Below are 19136 nucleotides of genomic sequence, written 5' to 3'. Positions count from 1 at the left end.
ATACCTGAGCATCAGCAGCTGCTGCATTAATATTGATTAGCTGAGAACCAGCAGTGTGCTCTGCTCTGCCTGACAGTGCTCACAGCTCAACACCTGGAGACACAATCTGGGCTGTCTTATCTCTGCTACCTTTAACTCATGCCCAGAAGAAGTTAGTGTCCTCCCCCCATAAAAAGTGCAGATCCTTCTCTGGCTTCCTCATACACACTGAGGAGGAGGAGGGGATAAGATCAAGGCTTGGATAGATGAATGACTTTTCCACAGCCCAGCAGATCCACAAGTAGCACATCAAGGCCCAGAATGCAATTACCTGGCGCAGACATGAGCCAAAAAGCAGCTATGAGGAGCAGCTCACATGAAGGAATACACTGGCTTTATTGGGAATTTTCATCACAAGAAGGAAGCAAGCATGTTTGCCAAGATAATCTTATACATAAAATGTTATTAATTATCTTGTCTACACAGCCCTAGCATCTTTGAGGTGTGCCTCAGGGACTCCCCTTGACCTAGACTCAGTAGAACTTGCCTCAGCTGCCCCATCTGTAGCAGTACCCTCAGCTGAAACTGCAGTCAAACCTCATGCTTGTGAAATGCTTTGAAAATGGTATTATTCCATTCCTTTACTTTGCAAATTTCTATTTCAAAAGCTTAAATGTTCATCTGACTACTGGTACATTTCAAGGACCAAAAAATTTAAAAGCCTACAAAGAAAACTGAACCGTACCATTGAATTTTCAGGCTAGGTTAAAATGTACTTCAAAAAGCTAACAAGGGATTTATCTAAGCATTAATCATTAAAAAGAATTATGCAGAATGGGGTCTTCCAACATGGTACAGAGTGCTTAATGTTGCATGAATTTATACAGTGACTGTTCTGAGCAGAGAGGGAGGCACTGATGCAGAGCATCATCTACGAAGATGATTCTAGTGGGGTAGTTGGTGGAAGAGCATACAAAAGTTCAAAATCAGCACAATGTATCCAAAACCCAACAATTACTCAAACAGCATTGCAGAGGGCACTTGGTGCTCCTGAGACAGCAGATTGGGAGGGGTGCAGCCCTAAGTTCAGCAAGCTGTTTGGGGACTGTACAGCACTGTTTGAGAACAAAACCACTCTGTTCACTGTTTATAGGAAGAAGTCAGGGCTAGTCTCGACTCCCCAACTCATCATCAAATGTACACACACGAAGCTGCTGGCTGGTTCACTTTTTGATGAGGGATTGAGTTTTAGATGTTTTGGGCCACCCACATATGGTGTGCATACAAAAGAAACATTCACATGAAATGAAAAAATTGCAAACGCAGTCTCTTCACTCACCGTGGTCTCCTGAAAGCCAAACCATACTGCTGACAAGCCAGGCCAACTGTTGGGGTGTAAACTATGGGCATGAATTTCTCGATATCAGAAGTCAGCAGTCGGTAAAAAAGCTTCTCATTCCTGTCTTGCAATGTCATAAGAATAATATACCTTTACAGAAATAAAAACAAGTTGTACATCAGTATTTATGGTAGTTCACAGTTTCACAAAAAGCAGTCATTGGCTCGCTCAGTATGCACTCAGTTCTCCCAAGCCCTGACATTCCTTTGTGCTACTGGTACTTGAGCAGAAGGATCATGAGCAGGTACTTGGAGCAAAATTTCCCAGAGGGCCTGGTCAGCTCCACTACCCTCAGTGACAGCTCGCAATGACTCAGAAGGGCTGGACGTCACACCCATGCACAACCTTAGAATTTTGAAATTTGCATCAAAAGGCATCATACACAGCTATCAATACAGAATTTTCAAGATCAACATAGAAATTTACGACACAGAAAAGCCAGTGCAATTGGTCTACAGGGTAAGAGTCCTACTGCCTCAGTCCTCAGATCAATGCCAGCTGAGAGAGATGGAGATGCAAACCCTCCTCACTGCAGGAATCAAACAGCATTTTCCATCAGTAAGCCTGATGAACAATACTGGATACAATGAAACTCAGAAATATTAGCCAATACGATATTGCTTCTGTTTTCTTTTTATTTTTTCCTAACACACTGTCAGTTGTTTTCTGTTCTTCCATCCAGTGTTTTAGTGAATGTATTGGGGAGCATACAGATAGATAAATGAACTACTTGAGTTCACTCTACCTTCAGTGCCCTGCTTCCTTCTTGTGGCCAAAGTACACCAGAACTCTCCAGAAATGGAGTGGTAGAAAAAAGTAACATTAGTGGACCTGTTGGAACAGGTCCAGGAGAGGGTCAGGAAGATAATCAGAGGGCTGGAGCACCTCTCCTATGAAGACAGGCTGAGAGAGTTGGCGTTGCTCAGCCTGGAGAAGGGACAGTGCTGGGGACATCTAGCAACTTCCAGTATCCAAACAGGGAGCAATCTAAAGCTGAAGAAGGACTTTTTACAAGGGCATGTATTGATAGGACAAGAGGGAATGGCTTCAAACTGAAAGAGGGTAGGTTTAGATTAGATATTAGGAAGAAATTTTTGAGTGTCAGCATGGTGAGGTGCTGGCACAAGTTGCCCAGAGAAGCTGTGGATGTCCCAGCCCTGTCCCAGACCAGATTGAATAGGGTTTGAGCAACCTGGTCAAGGTGTCCCTGGGGGTTTCGGCTTAGATAATTTTTAAGGTCCCTTTAAACCTGAACTACTCTATGATTCTGCTGCTGGAGAGTATGGACAGCTGGAAAAAAGTGACCCAGAGGGAAACATGTACATTGAAGCAAAATTCACAATTTTTCCTTGAGGCTTTAAAGAACAAAAAAGGGGAAAGGGAGAGGAAATAAGATGTTTTTGACATACTTGTCTAGATCATTAGATTGCTTTTCAAAGTTTTTCATCACACGAAGGAGTTGAACATCTTGGCTCAGGAAGCAAGGAGGAAGGAGGCCATGAATTCCCAGCTGTAGCCTTTCTTGAAGTGTAAAAGCCATTCCCTGGGAAGAAAAAAGGAAGGCACATTCAAATGGCATAATATGCACTACCAACTAGGATATCCAAGGAGAAAGCAAGCAACAGCATGCAGCCCCTTTGGGCCTGCAGGCAGTCCTGCCCCACAGGGAGTGTGGGGTCCAGACCACCCAGACCTGCAGCTTCTGGATTAGCTGTCCAACACCAGTAATGCTGTAAAGAACTCACATTCTTGCCATCTGAATTTGGTTTATTTCTACAGTGCTTTTACACATATTTTTAGTGTTTCTTTCACTTCATACTCTTTTTATATTACTTCATGAGCTCATGGCTACTAGTTTCCATGGCCTTCCTGGAAACACAGTGATCATACTCCTTTACAAATCACATAACATGTGTAGAATCATGGAATCATTTAGGTTGGAAAAGACTTCAAACTTCATCAAGTTCAACTGCTAACCCAGCATTGCCAAGTCCACCTCTGAATTATGTCCATAAGCGCATCTACATGGCTTTTAAATACCTTCAGGTATGGTGACTCCACCACTCCCCTGAGCAGCCTGTTCCAATGCTTGACAACACTTCACATGAAGAAATCTTTCCTAATATCCAATACAAAACCTTCTTGGTGCAATTTGAGACTGTCTCCTCTCATCCTATCTATCACTTGTTATCGGGGAAAAGAGACTGACCTGGCTACAACCCCCTTTAGGTGGTTACAGAGAGCACAAGGCCCCTGAGCTTCCTTTTGTCTAGGATAAACACTCCCAGCTTCCTCAGCTGCTCCTCACCAGACTTGTGCTCCAGACCCTTCCCCAGTTCCACTGCCCTTCTCTGGACACGCTCCAGCCCCTCAATGTCCTTGTTGCAGTGAGGGGCCCAGAACTGAACACAGGATTAGAGCTGTGGCCTCACCAGTGCCAAGCACAGGGGACAATCCCTGCCCTGGTCCGGGTGGCCACACCATTGCTGATCCAGGCCAGGATGCCACTGGCCTTGCAAGACCCAGCACTTCACTTTATTGAACTTCATACAATTTGCCTTGGCCCATCAATCCAGCCAGTGCAGATCCCTCTGCAGAGCCTTCCTGCCTCCATCAGATCAACACTCCCACCCAACCTGCAAGTGCTGCAGATGCTGGCAAAAATATTTGTAAAACTATCAGCAATGCCAAGGAACATGTGCCAGGACAGAGAGAAGGACTGAAACTAATTTTCCTGTTTGCCAGATCCATGCTTTGTACATACATGCTGTGACACTCCTTTCATTAGTAAAATGTGCACTAGCGCAAATTAAATGAAAAAAATAGTCTTCCTTCATCTTAGAGAAGTTATTCAGCCTCCAGGATAGCTGAAAACAATCTTTATCTCACAAGCATTCTCATAGGACTTTTTTCTGCTCTAAAACAGGATAGAGTCGAATATTTTCAAAAATTGCTGTAAGAAAGAGCATAGCAGAGAGAAACTGTTCCTCTTCCAGCCAGCAGATGAGGAGTCAGCAGTTGCCTGGGAGGCAGGAGGCCAGGATTCTCCTGCCAAGCCCAGAAACAGCATTGAGGCCTCCATGGTCGTTGTTGAATGTTGTACCCAGGACATGTCTGTTTCTGCTGAAATTACTGACACTTCTGACACAAATTTCCTTCCTGGACAAGAGAAACTTTCCCCCAAATGAGTTTCATAGCAAAACTGGTACATTCTCACAAGATAAAGTCTGAGATTTTTTAAGTCATTATTTCTGAATTAAAGAAGAGGCAATAAGTTCTCATCAGAAAACTTGTAATCATCTGCATTCTCCAGGCTGGAGACTTCTGAAGTACTAGACTAAGATCAACACTGGACATCATCTTGGCATCAATATTTGGCTTTACATCGCCAATATTAGGCCACAGCAGGGAAAATACAGCTACTGTATTTTCTGTACTGAACGTCAAAGTTTATCTACAATAAATAGGTAAAAAAGAATACTATTTCAAACCATTCACTTCCCGTGACCTTTGCACATGGAAGACAGATAATGAGGGACAGAAATATTTGTCAGTAAATACTCTACTTGCTTGTCTAGAGAAAGTCACATCAAAGATTGGCCAATCAGGGTTCAGACCTGCCCCTTGCTCATACCCTAGAACAGAAATGAAGCAAGCAAACACAGTAAACCAGCAGTGGTTACTCTTCTGAAAAGGGTAGAAAAGGCAGAAACACAGTATCCTAGCCATTTCTGCATTCAACCACTGACAATCTTCTTGTGGTAATTTTTCAATAGGAAATAAAGTCCTTTCAGGGATTTTCCACACAGTAAAACAGTGAGACATTTAATATTTCATCAAATGATCACACACCAATAGAAGAAACACTTTCTGCATTTCAGCTCATTTCTATTCAAAATAATATCATGGTGCCTTACAGAAATGACAGCCTGAATGGCCACTACAGTAATCCTTTCTTGTTTTCTGGCTTGAGCTCTGCCTAAATGACATCTCCAACCATTCCACAAGAGCAGGAGCAGCTCAAACTGCTCCAACAGCCCAAACTGTTTAAACACAATCACAGTTGTGCTGTTAATAGTCCAAGGCTAAGCATGGCAATAGTGACACACAACATCTCTAACTCACTGCATTTACTGCAGCTCTGCATTCATCTGAATGAGCTATACCAGTATAAGCACCTTCATACTAGAGCAATTGCAAACACATGTGATGAGGAACCTGCTGCTTTCACAACCAGTTAAATCTCCAAAACACTTTTCAGTACAGAGCTGGTCCATCATCCGTGCCTCTGTGGCAGGGTTGGGAGTGGTACAGAAATTGCCAGCACTAACATTAAGGATGCTTTCTGAAGCGTCTGTGAAGGCCTAGGAGTAGGACCCCATGGTGAGGTGGTTATATTCACTGAAACAGCATAGCGTGAAATGAATCTGGAAACACATTCTGCCCCAGATCAAAAGCTCAAATTCACCGAGGTATTGCTATGTTTAAGATTAAAGCTTTTAGAATTGGTTTTTTTTAAAGCCTGCCTGAAAGCCATATTGTACCTCTCTTTTTCTGGTCTTGAAAGGCCTAATGATTAGATGATGGGCCACAACATTGCAGAGCTAAAGCCAGGTGCTGCAATTCAATTTTAAATGTATTGGAAATGAGTTGGCATGGAGAGGGCAGATGCTATGTCACTAACCAAAAACAAAGGCAAAAATATCAGCTGCCCACTATGCTTCATGCAACAGAGAGGCCAAGTGAGGGGTTTTGTTCTGAAAAAGGCTTGCTTCAAATAACCTCAAATGCTTCTGTTTTCTTACTGCTGACAGCACCAAGTCTGTTACGTGGCAGGTCCCTCTTTGCAGTTCAATCCATAAAAGCCACTTATTTTGGAAACTGAAGGGTGAAGCCAATCCACATATAATGATTAGTTTTATCACTGCCTGCACTTTATAGCAGTGAGAAGGGGGTGTTTCACTCAGGGCTGGATACAAGCAGGGGGGATGCTGGCAAGGCTTGTGTTTATAATTTACTTGTTATAGATCAGCCTTCTGTAGGTGGGAATAAAGACACAAATGATAGTTCCTATGGTATCAGAAAACTACTTTTAATGTAATGGATGCCTAATTAAGGGCTGAATACTCTTTACCTAGTGTAGAACATCCAGAGTCCAGTGTAACTCAGATAATCTCCAGCTCCTGAGCATTTCTTTTGGAGCAAAGCTTTGGCTTACTGCATTTATCCATATCCCTGTGCTCTAGAGAGCAATGCAGCCACAGCACAGGGAGGGCTGTGGGACTTCTTGGATGGCCAGTCCAAGGGGTTCATGCAGTTTATACTGTCCCAGGCCATTGCCCTCTGTGATGCTGGGACTCCAGCTGCAGTTCTCAGGAAACCTTTGGGACCACATCCTTCATCCATGCAAATGAAAGCTGGTTTGGCAGTCTTTGAGCTGAGTAAACAAGTGAACATCTCCAACCCTTTGGCAACGGTCCCTGCAACTGGGAACTTCCTAGTCTGACTGGAGCAGAGTGCTGGAAGGGCACACTGGGAAATACAGACACACAGGGATCACCACTGCAAGCTGCAAGAGCAGGTGCAGTTTATCTATTTCTCCTTTACAACTAGTATGTTAGCAGCCAGGCTAAGGAAGACCTAATAGTCAGGGAACTTAACAAGTTTATTCTATACAGATTTTTCTGTAATGTGTTTTCCATATATTTCCATAATGTGTTTTGCACCTGTCCAGTTTTATGGTAGGGATGTGCTTTGACTATCTGCAAGCAAAAGTTCCTTCCATAAGGGGTCAGGATCAGAAGCTAAACTAATCCCCACTGAGACTGCACGTGGGCTGGGGAGCAGAGAGCAACAGCAGAAAACATCCATTTTCTACATGAAGAAAGATTTTTCTACAGAGTTCAGATCCTGCAGTGACCTCCTTGACTTCAACTGACTTGATAAGCTTCTTCACAGTGTTCCGTCTCAGCTACTCAAGCTTCTCTTCCTGGAGTGGACAGACTGATAGGTACTGAACTCCATCCTGGGAAAAGCTGTATTGAAAATATTTGCAAAAAAAGAGTGAGGGAGGGACATCAGAGCAGCAGTTCTTTGTTTTCTCCTTTTAGAAGTCTTGTAGCTTCATATTACCTTTAATTTGGATGTGTTTGTGCTCTTAAGCTTAGTAAAAACCCCAGCCTGTGATGCTTTGGAGTATGGGGAAGACATCTCTGAAACCTGGAAAGAAGACTCCCCTCTGTGTCTTCTCAGCAATTATTGCTGGGCAAACCTTTTGTTGACTGTGATTTACAAACTCTTCTCACAGTGCCTATTCCTCTTTCTGAGTTCGCAGTCACTGGTTGAAAAACCCCTCACTCTCAGCCATCCCCTTTGTCACAAAATGATATAATAGTGGATTTCTAATCTTTTCATATTGTTCATCCTTCTTCTCCCACAGAGCCTGGGAACGCTATTAAAAACTCCAAGACAAAGGTAATTAAGCAACTCAACTTTGTGTTCATTTTAGTTCCTGGGGAACCATCTTTAATGAGGTCCTCTAATTCAATTACAATGTAAGTTGTCCCTACTGTTAATGAGGTTTTACCAGTAACTCTTTTGTTTTGTGCAAGTAACTTTTTCACTGGATTACATTTCTATTATTCTTCTCAGTGACTTTTGATTTACACCAATGTACGACTGAGCAGAACTGGAAGATGACAAAGCCCCTGTGCCAGAGGGATCTCATCCTGCACAGTTTCATCTCACAGAAGTAACCACTTTCCTGGTGAGGACACTCCTGCTGCAAGATATGTCAGGGTCTCAGGCAAAAAGCAGCAAAGCTTGCTGTTCCCATGTGTTGCAGGAGGTTTTCTTCAATAAATAAAACTCATAAAGCAAATGTCTTCAGGGATTTGTTCATGAATCCATAGGAAGAACTGCAGTGCTAAACTCCTCAAGCCCTGCACCATGATTTCACACTGCAGTGGTACAGCTCTATACCAAAGTTAGTAGAGAACTCATTATGATTTTCTGTAGTTTGTCAGCTCCAGGGCAGCAATTTGTCCTCCATATCAAAAAAATAAATGAATCTATTTGCTACAGACTTAATGTGTTTTGTCTGCAAATAAGTTTCTGTTGCATTGAGAAAAACAGATTTTTAAAAGATGAATGACACAAAATTCCCCAAAGAACAGCTTGTTTGGCACACTTGCTTCTTCCCACAAAAGCAATGTTAAGATCCTCGCAAAGTTCTAGCCAAGCTAACGGGAATATTTCTTTGGCTCTGTGGAGGGATAGATAAGTCATTTGATTTTGACTAGATTCACAAATGTGTTTATATGCATGATGTGTCTACATACAAGCTTCAGTGTCTTTTGGTAAAGGTGAAAAGTAAAATCACTTCAGGGAGAACAAGACTGCCATATACAGAAAAATGTGATGGCATGGGGAAGAAAAGCCCTGGAGAAATCCTGAGAAATTATGAGGAGCAATAGAGCACTGCAGAATCCCAAATGGTGGGGGCACACATAGTGCATGCAAACAACCAAGCAGAAGACGATTCCTGCCTGGATCAACCTAAATCATGAAGCACTTGCTGGTTTCTCTCTCATGTGTAGCAAAATATTGCAGACAAGGGTGGCCTGGTGGAGTAAGCACCAATGAGGACATCAGGTTTTGGGCTACTGCCAAGCTGTTGGGCAGAACCCTGAGGCAAATCCCAAATTCTCAGTCCCTTACCAAAAGTATCCCATGTAATCCTGGCACACAGATTCAGGTCGATTGCCCCTCCTATATCCAAAGCAAAGGAAGACTCCCTGGTGCCTCTCCTACTTTATTCCCTAAATAATTCCACATCAGTTTTACACCTACAACTGTCACAGCTTTTCATGCCAATTAGTGAGCGAAATGAGCTAGTCCAGAATAGAAATGTCTCATAGTCCACATGCCCATGTCTCATCTAAGGGGGAAGCAATTATTTCTTCTCATGAGGAAAGGGGGCAGGGTAAAATCAGTTTCTGCAGGCAGTTTGCCAAGCACTAACCCAAATATTTCAGTTACTGTGATGTTGGAGACACTTTTCTCCCAAATATCATGTTGCCACTAGACAGGAAGAATGCAGCACAAACGACAATGCTTGCTTTCCCAAGCCTGTGAAAACCAGTCGTCATCATCATCAATTTGAAAGAGCAAGTATGTCTGAGAAGAAAGATGAAGGCAATTCTAAGGTTGAAATGTGATCCAAAACATTAAGAAAATACAGTTTTAAAAGCCAGTTTTACAATGTCTGGAAACTTCTCCCATTGTGCATGCAGCTGATCATGTGAGTTGTGGCTGCATACAATTTGTGTCTGGTGCTACTAAGAGCACTAACTTCCTTTTGAAGTCCCTTTTGAGTAAATCACATAAAATGAGACTTGTGCACTTTGCACTTACTGCTTGCACACAAACTGCACCATGCTGTAGGTCTGGAGCGTGGGAGCCTCTCTGCAATTTTTATCTCTTTCGCTACTGCCACCCCAGCAAATGGGGCTGCTCCAAACATAGGCTGCAGCTGGATTACAGTTTATGGATGATTGCTGATGCTGTATTCTGTTAAACAATACTGAAAAGCATTGCTTCATCCATAAAATTAGCTGTTTCACAAGAAAACAGCTTGGTGGAAGCTGAATCTGAATGAAAGCAAGAGTTGTTTTGTTACTGACTGTACCGGAGATGTTTTCTCTGCTGTAGCATTCCTATGTCCTTGTCACTGTCCTCCTTCACATGCTGCTTCTACCAAAGGTGTGTAGAAAGGAACCATAGCAGCAGCTTCTTGAGCATTACCAGATGTTCTTTGCACATCCTTGTCTAATCCAGGAGAAGCAGGCTTGGCTCCTGAACCACGATTTTGATAGCTGTGCAAGAAGATCTAACATATGTCGGCTTCAGAACATTTGAGATGTTTACAGAACATTCAGATACCCTCTCAGATAAAGGATTCTAGAGAAAGGCAATGTTGTCTTTTAAAAATCAGGAACAAGAGAAACAGACAAGGCTCTAACTAAGAAATTTGCCATCTTAGTAAAACAAACACAGTAGGAAAGACACCCTGAGCTCTCATTTACAACCACCATTCAAAGGCAACTAAACATGCAGGTAAACACAGAGCACCCCAAAGGAAATCTGTGTGAGCCTCCATTTCCTATTTGAGTAATTTGTACAACTTTAGTTTTTCCCTCTCTGTTTCTGCTGTTCTGCATGGCAAGGTCACTGATGGACTTCAACCCAGGCAGCTTGTGCTGGGGCTCAACAGAGAAACCATCCCCCAGCTCAGTGCCCATTGGCACTGGAACACACCAGAGGCATACAGCAATCAAGAATGTCCAGCTTCCTTTTGGAGATCTTTGTGCAGTCCTCATTTAGCAGCTCACCTTAGAATTTAGCTGTGCCATGCTGATATTGCTCTTCCCACTTCTCAGCCTTTCAGAGATTCAACCCTCCAGTGGTTTTGCCCCTCAAGGCATTAAGCAAGTTGCTTTCCTCTCTTTACTCCAGCATTTCTACAGCTACATTTCACAAAACCCCTTTATAAGACTGACAGGTAGCTAAAGGTTTATGTGCACATACACAAATGTGTGTGTGTGCGCGTGCGTGCGTGCGTGTATACATACATACAAACACTTAGCACCAGTGCATGCTCTTTTCCAATCCAGTTTCCAGCCAGTCCCAAATGATCTCCATGCTGACCTCAGGGGCCTGTCTCTTTGCCAAGCACATGTTTTTCCTAAGCACACACAGGCCCTCTAACTGTCCAAACTACTTTTGGCACCACCAGGAGAGTAGTTGGCCTGTCATGACTACCCTATGACCCGTCCCCTTGTCCTCCTTGTCTGAACACTTTACTTCAAAATTTTTATTCCTTTTAATGCATAGAGGAAAAAGGAAGATGCATGAAGTGCTCACATACATGCAGTCTGACCCTCTGTCTCCAGCTCTCATCACCTCTGTGTGCACTCTCCCTGCTTTGTTTACTGACAACTGGATGTGAGCTGTTGCTAAATTCTGGGCAGTTGAATGCTCAGCACTTGGCACACTTGGCCCTGACACCGAAGCACTGGGGCTGCAATTTCTACAGAACCACAATAAAAATGATACATCCTTTCTATCAAACTTCCCCTTCAGGACCGCTAAATATTCTTCCAATTATACAGTCCTTTTATTTTCCACTTTCTTTGCTCCTCAGAATTTCAGTTCTATTGTTTCCATATGGTGTGAGTACACTATGTCCAAATATTCCAGGTGACAAAATACCACTAATTTCATACCAGTGCTTTAATTTTTATCACTTTCTCAAGACTGAGCTTAACCACTTCAAGTTTCAGAAGCACACTCTGCTCTATAAACTATAAATCAAATACCTAATAAAGTTCCTGAGATTTTTAAAAAGAAAGTTCAAAAATGAAACTCCCATCCTCCTCTTCCAACTGTTTTTAATCAAGGACAGTATGAAATAAGTTATCCAAGTTCAGAATGAAAAAAAAAAAGAGAATGCAAAATTACTTGGAGATTAAATTTGAAGATTAAACCCCTTTTGATTCCTTGAGCTGTCTGACAAACATTTCTGTGGGACAGCAATTGCAGCAAGATGTTATGAAATATTTATGTCGGTTTATAACATGCGTGACCACATGTTGGTCAAGACAGCTGAACTGTTCATTACTGCTAGGAAGCTGTAAATCACCCCTCTGGCAAACCTTCACATGAGTTTCGAAATAAATTGGTTCTGTTCTTGGTCCCATTAGATGCTATAGCTTGAAATGCAAACAGTATTATTGTTGGCATGGCTGCTGCCTGTCCACCTCAGCTCATATTACTCCAGCCTGTTATAGCTTAAACAAGTATTGTCCGAGGCCAAAGCAGTGGCTTCCTTCCTCCAGCAGAACATCCATTCCTCTGTACCCAAAACAATTTGGCTAAATGACACAAAGAAGAAGCGTGACTGCAGTAAGGGTAACAAACAGTCCAGGCTCTTTGAATAAACAAATGTTATCCCAAAATAATTTGATATATGGGGGATTATGGTTAAAGCATTGATTTCACTCGCGCACCTCAGTCAGGAGACACCAATCAAACCTCCAAACCTGCTATTCAAAGTGGGGTTTCGACTTAGTAATAGCTGCCTTGCTAAAAAGAAATGTTGCAGTGTGGGGAGCATTGGAGGCAGAGCCAGAGTCTGCAAATACTGAGAATGCTGATGTGATTTTTGCTCATGGCCTGCTATGAAAGACCTGTAGGCAGGGCATATCTTTGGGAACAGACCTCTCAAACTCAGGTTTGCGGTCAAGGTTTTGATTCTCCTCTGCCCAGCATCACAGTAATCAGCAACATCACAGTAAAGCAAATGTAAAATGACTTTTAACTTCTCAGTGTTTGAAATAAATAAAGGTCTGGATAGCCAGAGCTGAAAAGTTGGATGGAGACCTTATATTGACCTTTAAAAATAAAAAAGTTACTTATAGGAAGGATGGGGACAGGCTTTTTAGTAGGGCCTGCTGTGATAGGAGAAGGGTTAGTGGTTTTAAACTGAAAGAGGGTAGGTTTAGATTGGACATAAAGAAGACTTATTTTAGAATAATATTAGTATTTTTTTACAAGGGCATGTAGTGATGGACAAGGGGGAATGGCTTTAAAATTAAAGAGGGCAGGTTTAGATTAGATACTAGGGAGAAATTGTTTCCTGTGAGGGTGGTAAGGCACTATAAGAGGTTGCCCAGAGAAGCTGTGGATGTCCCAGCCCTGAAAATGTTCAAGGCCACTTTGAATAGGGATTTGAGTAATCTGGTCTAGTGGGTGACATCCTAGCCCATGAGAGGGAGCTGGAACTAGATGATCTTTAAGGTCCCCTCCAACCCAATCCAAGAGTCTGTGTTCTGGGGAAAATGAGGCTACAATTCACCATCAGCATGATTTTGGCAGTTGTCAATGGCTATATGGAGTTTTATCATATTCAGCATCTTCCTCCTGGGCCTGAAACTCAGATGTAAGAAATTATCATACTACCTGTAAAATCAGAGTGAGGGAACACTCCTGAAGTTGTAGGTTACCATTACATTTAGCATTGGACAAAACCCAACAAGTCACACTATGCTTTGTTACTCCTCACAATAAAAGCATGGTTGTCAGAGTATGTGTCCATATGGCATGTCTTTTGTGTGTTTAAAAAAGCTTTGTCTTCTGTGCCATCAGTACACAGAAATGCTGACTTTTCCATGTCAGTCATTAACCAACATCACTTTCCGGCAGTGTGTCCGACTTGCTGCCACACAGCAGCATCCCTTCCAAACCCAGGAGAAGAGGTTGGCAGTTTTGACTGACTGATCCATCACTGATTTTGATGAACTAAGGATTCTTGTGGAGGAAAGTCCTGAAGCTGAGCAGCTGAACAGTTATTGAAAATGTGCATACAACTGCATCAGCAGCCTCTCAAGTAAATAAAAGCCATAGGCTGGACAGAAGCCCATGAGCCAGAGAGATGAAATCCCAGTCCTGATAGTGGTGTGGGCAAATAAAGAAATCGATTTTAGTATACAATAGTATACTAAAATAGTATACAATGGTCAGGAGAAAGCCAGTGGGATATTTCAGCCCCCCCCAGCAGGGTCATCACTGCCCCAGGAGCTGACTCCTTCCAGAGCCCAAGGAGAGTTCCTGGTCACTTGGACACAAGCATTTCCAAGCTCAAGTGCATTTCCATTTGTAGATGTAGAATGCTTCTTCTGTCCTCTCTCTTCTGATTTTCTTTCACAGAAAACGCAAAGAACTTATGTGGCAGAGATGATAACGAATGCCAGATTATCTCGTGGCTGTTGCTATTTCCAGGATGTATCACTCAGAGCTTTCAGGAACGTCAGTGAACATTTTGTTTGGGCTGAAGTACTGACACACTTATTGTATTTCCTCTGATGACTTCCTGAAGCAAGGTTTTTGCTTTTTCTAGCTGATAGCAGATGTATGTGTGCCAGAAGCTAAGGAAATGAACACCATTAGTGCCAAACCTGCAGGATGAACCTGACTGCTGCTTCAGCACACAATTAAAAAAAACTTGCACTAAAAGTTGATTATTTTCACAGTTATTAGTAACTTGTTATTGGTACTTTCATGATAGCATTCTGTGTACAAATAATGTCAGTAATAACAAAAGATAATCCTACAGACAGTTCCTACACATTTACTGCTCTAGGCTGTGTTAGGCAACTTGGTACACACTTTATTTAAAGATCACAAAATCACTCCTGCTGGCACACAGTGGTGACCTGCTCCCTTTGGGACAGTGGCTGTTGTGAGTTCACAGCTTCTGTTCAAGTGTACACTCTGTATTTCAGCCAACAATGTTAAACCTTGCTTTTTAAAGAAATCAATCTCTCAAGTTGCTTCCAACCCATACTAAGATTTAGTGAACCGAGTCCTTGGGTACAGATTGAATTTTGACTTAGAGCTTGGTCTCTGAACCACTGCAATGACTGAGGCAGGGCACACACCACATCCCAAGGCAAACTGTGTGCAAGCTTCATATATGTTGTCAAAGATATCTAGCTCTGGAATAAGCTTTCAGAGAATGTCAAGAAGATCCTGGGTGCGACCTTCTGGAAATAAACTAAAGCCTTTCCCTTCAGCAACAACACCCCTAACAATTTGAAACAACCTTTTATTCCTAAAGCCCTATCAACTCAACTCTTCAAAAACACAAAGCACAACAGAGAGCTTAACCACAGATGGAGTCTGGACTCCCCAGGATGACAATCAGTGACATGAAGTCTAAAGATGAGCAGTTGCTTGTCTAAAGACAAAAGCACTGAGTTAATCCTTCTGCTAGAACAAATTTAAAAAATTAAAACTTTAAAACCAATTTAGAAATTTTTCTGAAAGCCATCTCTTCTGTCCAAAGCTTGCAGATTTGTTCTGAACCTAACGCAGGCCTTCACTCAGCAGCAGGCTAGGGTGGAAATTATGAAGCTGACATTTAGGCCTGGCAAAATCAAACCCTGTACGTACTTACAACAGAAAGCAAAGTGGAATAAGCTTCCTTTGTTCCTTAGCCAGAGAGTTTGGCTTAGCCCTTAGCCTAGCCCTTCTTCCCAGCTTAAGAGAAACTGGACTCCAGTGGTAAAACCCTGGCTCCACAGCAAAACTCATGTTGAATCCAGAGCAGATCAGATACGATAAGTCTTTGGAATTTTTTTGCTAGACAAAAACATAAATGTAAACAACAACAATTACTGCATTACCATTAAAAAACAAAGCCTCCTTAAAGTGGAAATTGAAGCAATGGCAAGACATACTGAGGTTTAATCATACTAAACCTGCAAGGTCCTGTGAAGAGGAGGGAGTAGGACTCAGTGATCTTTATGGGTCACTTCCAGACGGAGATATTATACAATTCTGTGATCTTACAGACTTAAGGTTTTTAAAATAAATGTAATTTTCATAGCAAAAGAAATGTTGCATTATTAAGTTACATGTCCACGAAGAAAATCTCATGCTTTTTAATTTATGTAGAATCAACAGAGCCAAATTCAGTATCAGGTACAAATGCCAGTGAAATGCATTCTTTCAAATAGAAATATTTTAATTTCTGCTATTCTGAAATGCCCTCAACTTAGTGCCTTTGGATTTGAATTTAGCTAGCAGGTACAATATTTTCTCTTCATTTGGGCTAGCCACAAAGTTGGAAAATCAACTTATATTTGATAAAGGAGAACTGGTTTTTCTTTCACCATTATTTTACCAAGAAAATGAATCAAAAATAAATTCCATTTAGTCAAAATGAAAACAAAATGAAAACAAAATTTCATTTTCTTAATGAAAACAGAGTTCTACTTTCCAGGTGCATTTAGGTACTTCTAGATGCATAAATACACCTACTTGGATTATCAAAGATATGTTAATAAAATATGTCTCTAATCTGAGATTCAGATTAGAGTGTTCAGACCCCAGAGATTTAAAATAGCTCTGCCTAAATACTTCCACAAGTCTGACTGGTAACATAGTAAGAAACAACATATTCTCAATTGGCTGTATTTTATTTATTTTATAAACTAGATTTTCTCATAACATTATTCTACAAGTCTGGGTATACACACACACACACACACGAAAAAAAGAAGCCATAAAATTTATTTAAAAGAGACCTTGCCAAATAGCCCTAATATCAAATTAGAATAAAGGCATCTGGGAAAGGAAAAGAGAATACATATAAATGGATCTAGACAAGCTTATCTGGTTGCTCAACTAAAAACAATGTCTTGGGGCTGTCTTCTTACAACAAGAACTTGCTTACACTGTACATGTGCATAAACATTGCCAGCCAAGGAGAAATAACATTAAGGAAAATAAAGACAAAATACAAAATTAGGTTTCCTTCTTGTTACAGCCAGTACTTCCCTCCAGATCATTTACTCCAGCAGGATGCTGTTTCTGCACCACAGTGCTGACACTCATGAGTTGCTTTCACTACAGGGGTTCATTTTGTTGAGGGGGCTATGTGAGTTTTCTAGATGTGTAGTTTGTTGGACAATCAAGTTCCTCACCTTCTAATTTTGCAGCTTTCTCTGCAATTTCTAAGGCTTAGAACATCCCAGTTTATTAAAAGGATGTGCACATGCTTGGTATTGATAATTTTTTCAATGAGTCCAGAATCAGGAGGAGGTTATTGTCCCTAACAAAAGCGCTAAAGGTAGAATGGCATTTTGGGAAAGCTTCTACCAGTTGATTTCTTCAATTTAACCACGAACAAACAAAAAGAAAAAAAAAAAAGAAATTAAAAGTGAATACACAACACATTTTTCACATGGAGCCATGTAAATGAATTTTTTCTATTGATTTTTTTTTCCTGTTTAGAGGAAGAGAAAACAATGACGTGCAGGTATTAAATCGTACCAAGGAGACAGACATACACTGTAAGTGTGGTTTTGTCAGCAAACATTTGATTACTTGGAGCTTTCTTTACAGGCTGGAGCAGAGCCAGGTGGTGACTAGTGGTGGCACTGAAAGAAGAGGAACACGGTGGAAGTCAGTCACCAGAAGAGACCTTTTTTGCTTGTGCTTTGCCAAGTTGCTTGACAACGTGGCTGATGGAAACAGCTTCTTTTCATCAGTTACAATGCGATTCTTTCAGGCTCTTTCTCAGCTCAGCCTCATTGTCAGCCCTGTACACAGCCCAGTGCTGAGTTTTGCAATGAAGTCACCATAGAAATGACATGATGAGCATGTACTGACCTCCCAACTGTGTTTCCTGGTCCTGAAATAAATTTGAGCTCAGTTATTACGGCGCCTCTGATTTAATAATTGGCTTTTGGGAGACACTCAAATGCTTCAAATGGAATCTTTTCTTAGGGTCAAATCCTGTCTCTTATTGTAGCCTACGGGAATTCTGCCATTGGACTTTAATGAGACAACAATTTGGCCATTAATCCATGAAAATTTGCTACTCTGGTTCACACTGCCCTCCCATTTAGGACCCTGTTGTTCAATTCGCTCTGAACCAGCTTGTTTTCACTTTCAAGATAATTGTGCAGACTAAAGAGTAATTCAAACAACAAATGCAGCAAGAGCAGGCATTAGTGGCATTAACTGTATGGCTGCTGGCTGGACACTGCTAAACCACACTGCAGAATCTTCCTGAACCTGCTAACAGTCACTAAGTCACTGAATAATAATTTCAACAAAAAGACAGTAAAAGCACCATAAACAAGGAGTTTCTATGGTGCACAGCCTAGGACCATGAATATCTTTCATCTCTGAAAGAGAGGAGTCAATTCTTTAGGTCAGGAAACTCAAGGATCAAATTCTCTCTAGTTGTATATGAGGGCTTGCATTACTGGGAGTGTACCTTAGGGCACATCTTCCAAACTGCCTCTTGTACATTGGCTGACTCCTGTAAGTTTCTGTCTACCATAACATGCTGCATTTTTGCAGTATTGTCTGAGTCGTAGGTCTCTGATAATCTTCAAGCAAGATACAAATGTTTTTTTAGAAATGTCTGTACAGTGCTGTTCAGCAGCTGCACACTTGTATTCCTAACCACTCTTCACAGACTTGCTTAGAAGCAATTCATGGACTCCTGGGGCTTACAGATTGAACACCAGTCATACAAAAAATAATGCAGATTTTCAGAGGTGACCAAGATTACAGTAACTACCAATAATTTCAAGTCTGTTAGATAACTTTTCCTCTCTTGGCAATTGCTCATTGCTCTTGTTCACAGCTAATTTCAAGTTATACTCCTGGACTTCATTCCTACAACATTTTGCAGCACCTAGAGAAATGCCTTTATAAATACAATGGCAGATTCTCTGTGTGGAAGAGGGTTGAATAAAGGAATATACATTTTTCCATGTCTCTGGTTAATAAAACATAGCATTTCTCTCCTGTTGCCTCTCATCGATCCTGTTTAAGTGGTCTGGCACGCTCTGAAAATGCACAAGGGCTCTATTATGTCCAGGCAGTAGGTACAGCAGGTTTCACTGGACTGTAACTGATTTGTTTCAGATGAAGGGATGCTGTTAACCACTACTGTGAATATAATTGCTTAGTTGATTTCCACATTCTTGTCATTGTTGGCCTGGCTACTGCAAGAACAAGCTGGTGAGGAATTCCCTACTGCTGGTTAAAAAAGAAAAGTAAAAAAAAGGAAATCTTCAGGTCAAACCAGGAGTTCATCCAGACATGCCCACACCAGAGGCAATACAAATATGCTTTTTCACCACTTCACCGCTTTTCCTTTGCTCCTTCTTTAGAG

The 19136-nt window shown here is 41.6% G+C and overlaps 1 protein-coding gene across 1 annotated transcript in view; it reads right to left on the bottom strand.

Moving 5' to 3' along the window:
• The window catches only part of ME3 (malic enzyme 3), an 85806-nt gene that overhangs the window by 50562 nt on the left and 16108 nt on the right, over window positions 1-19136 (bottom strand). The window contains exons 2-3 of the mRNA XM_031066025.1: window positions 2788-2921; window positions 1319-1468 (exon numbers count right to left, since the gene is read on the bottom strand). Of these exons, the coding sequence (XP_030921885.1) occupies window positions 1319-1468; window positions 2788-2918 (281 nt within the window). The 5' untranslated portion in view covers window positions 2919-2921. The remainder of the gene's footprint in view (window positions 1-1318; window positions 1469-2787; window positions 2922-19136) is intronic.

The sequence above is a fragment of the Geospiza fortis genome, unplaced genomic scaffold, assembly GCF_000277835.1.
Source record: "Geospiza fortis unplaced genomic scaffold, GeoFor_1.0 scaffold16, whole genome shotgun sequence".
Taxonomy (NCBI): domain Eukaryota; kingdom Metazoa; phylum Chordata; class Aves; order Passeriformes; family Thraupidae; genus Geospiza; species Geospiza fortis.
This window is presented reverse-complemented; position numbering and strand designations above follow the sequence as displayed.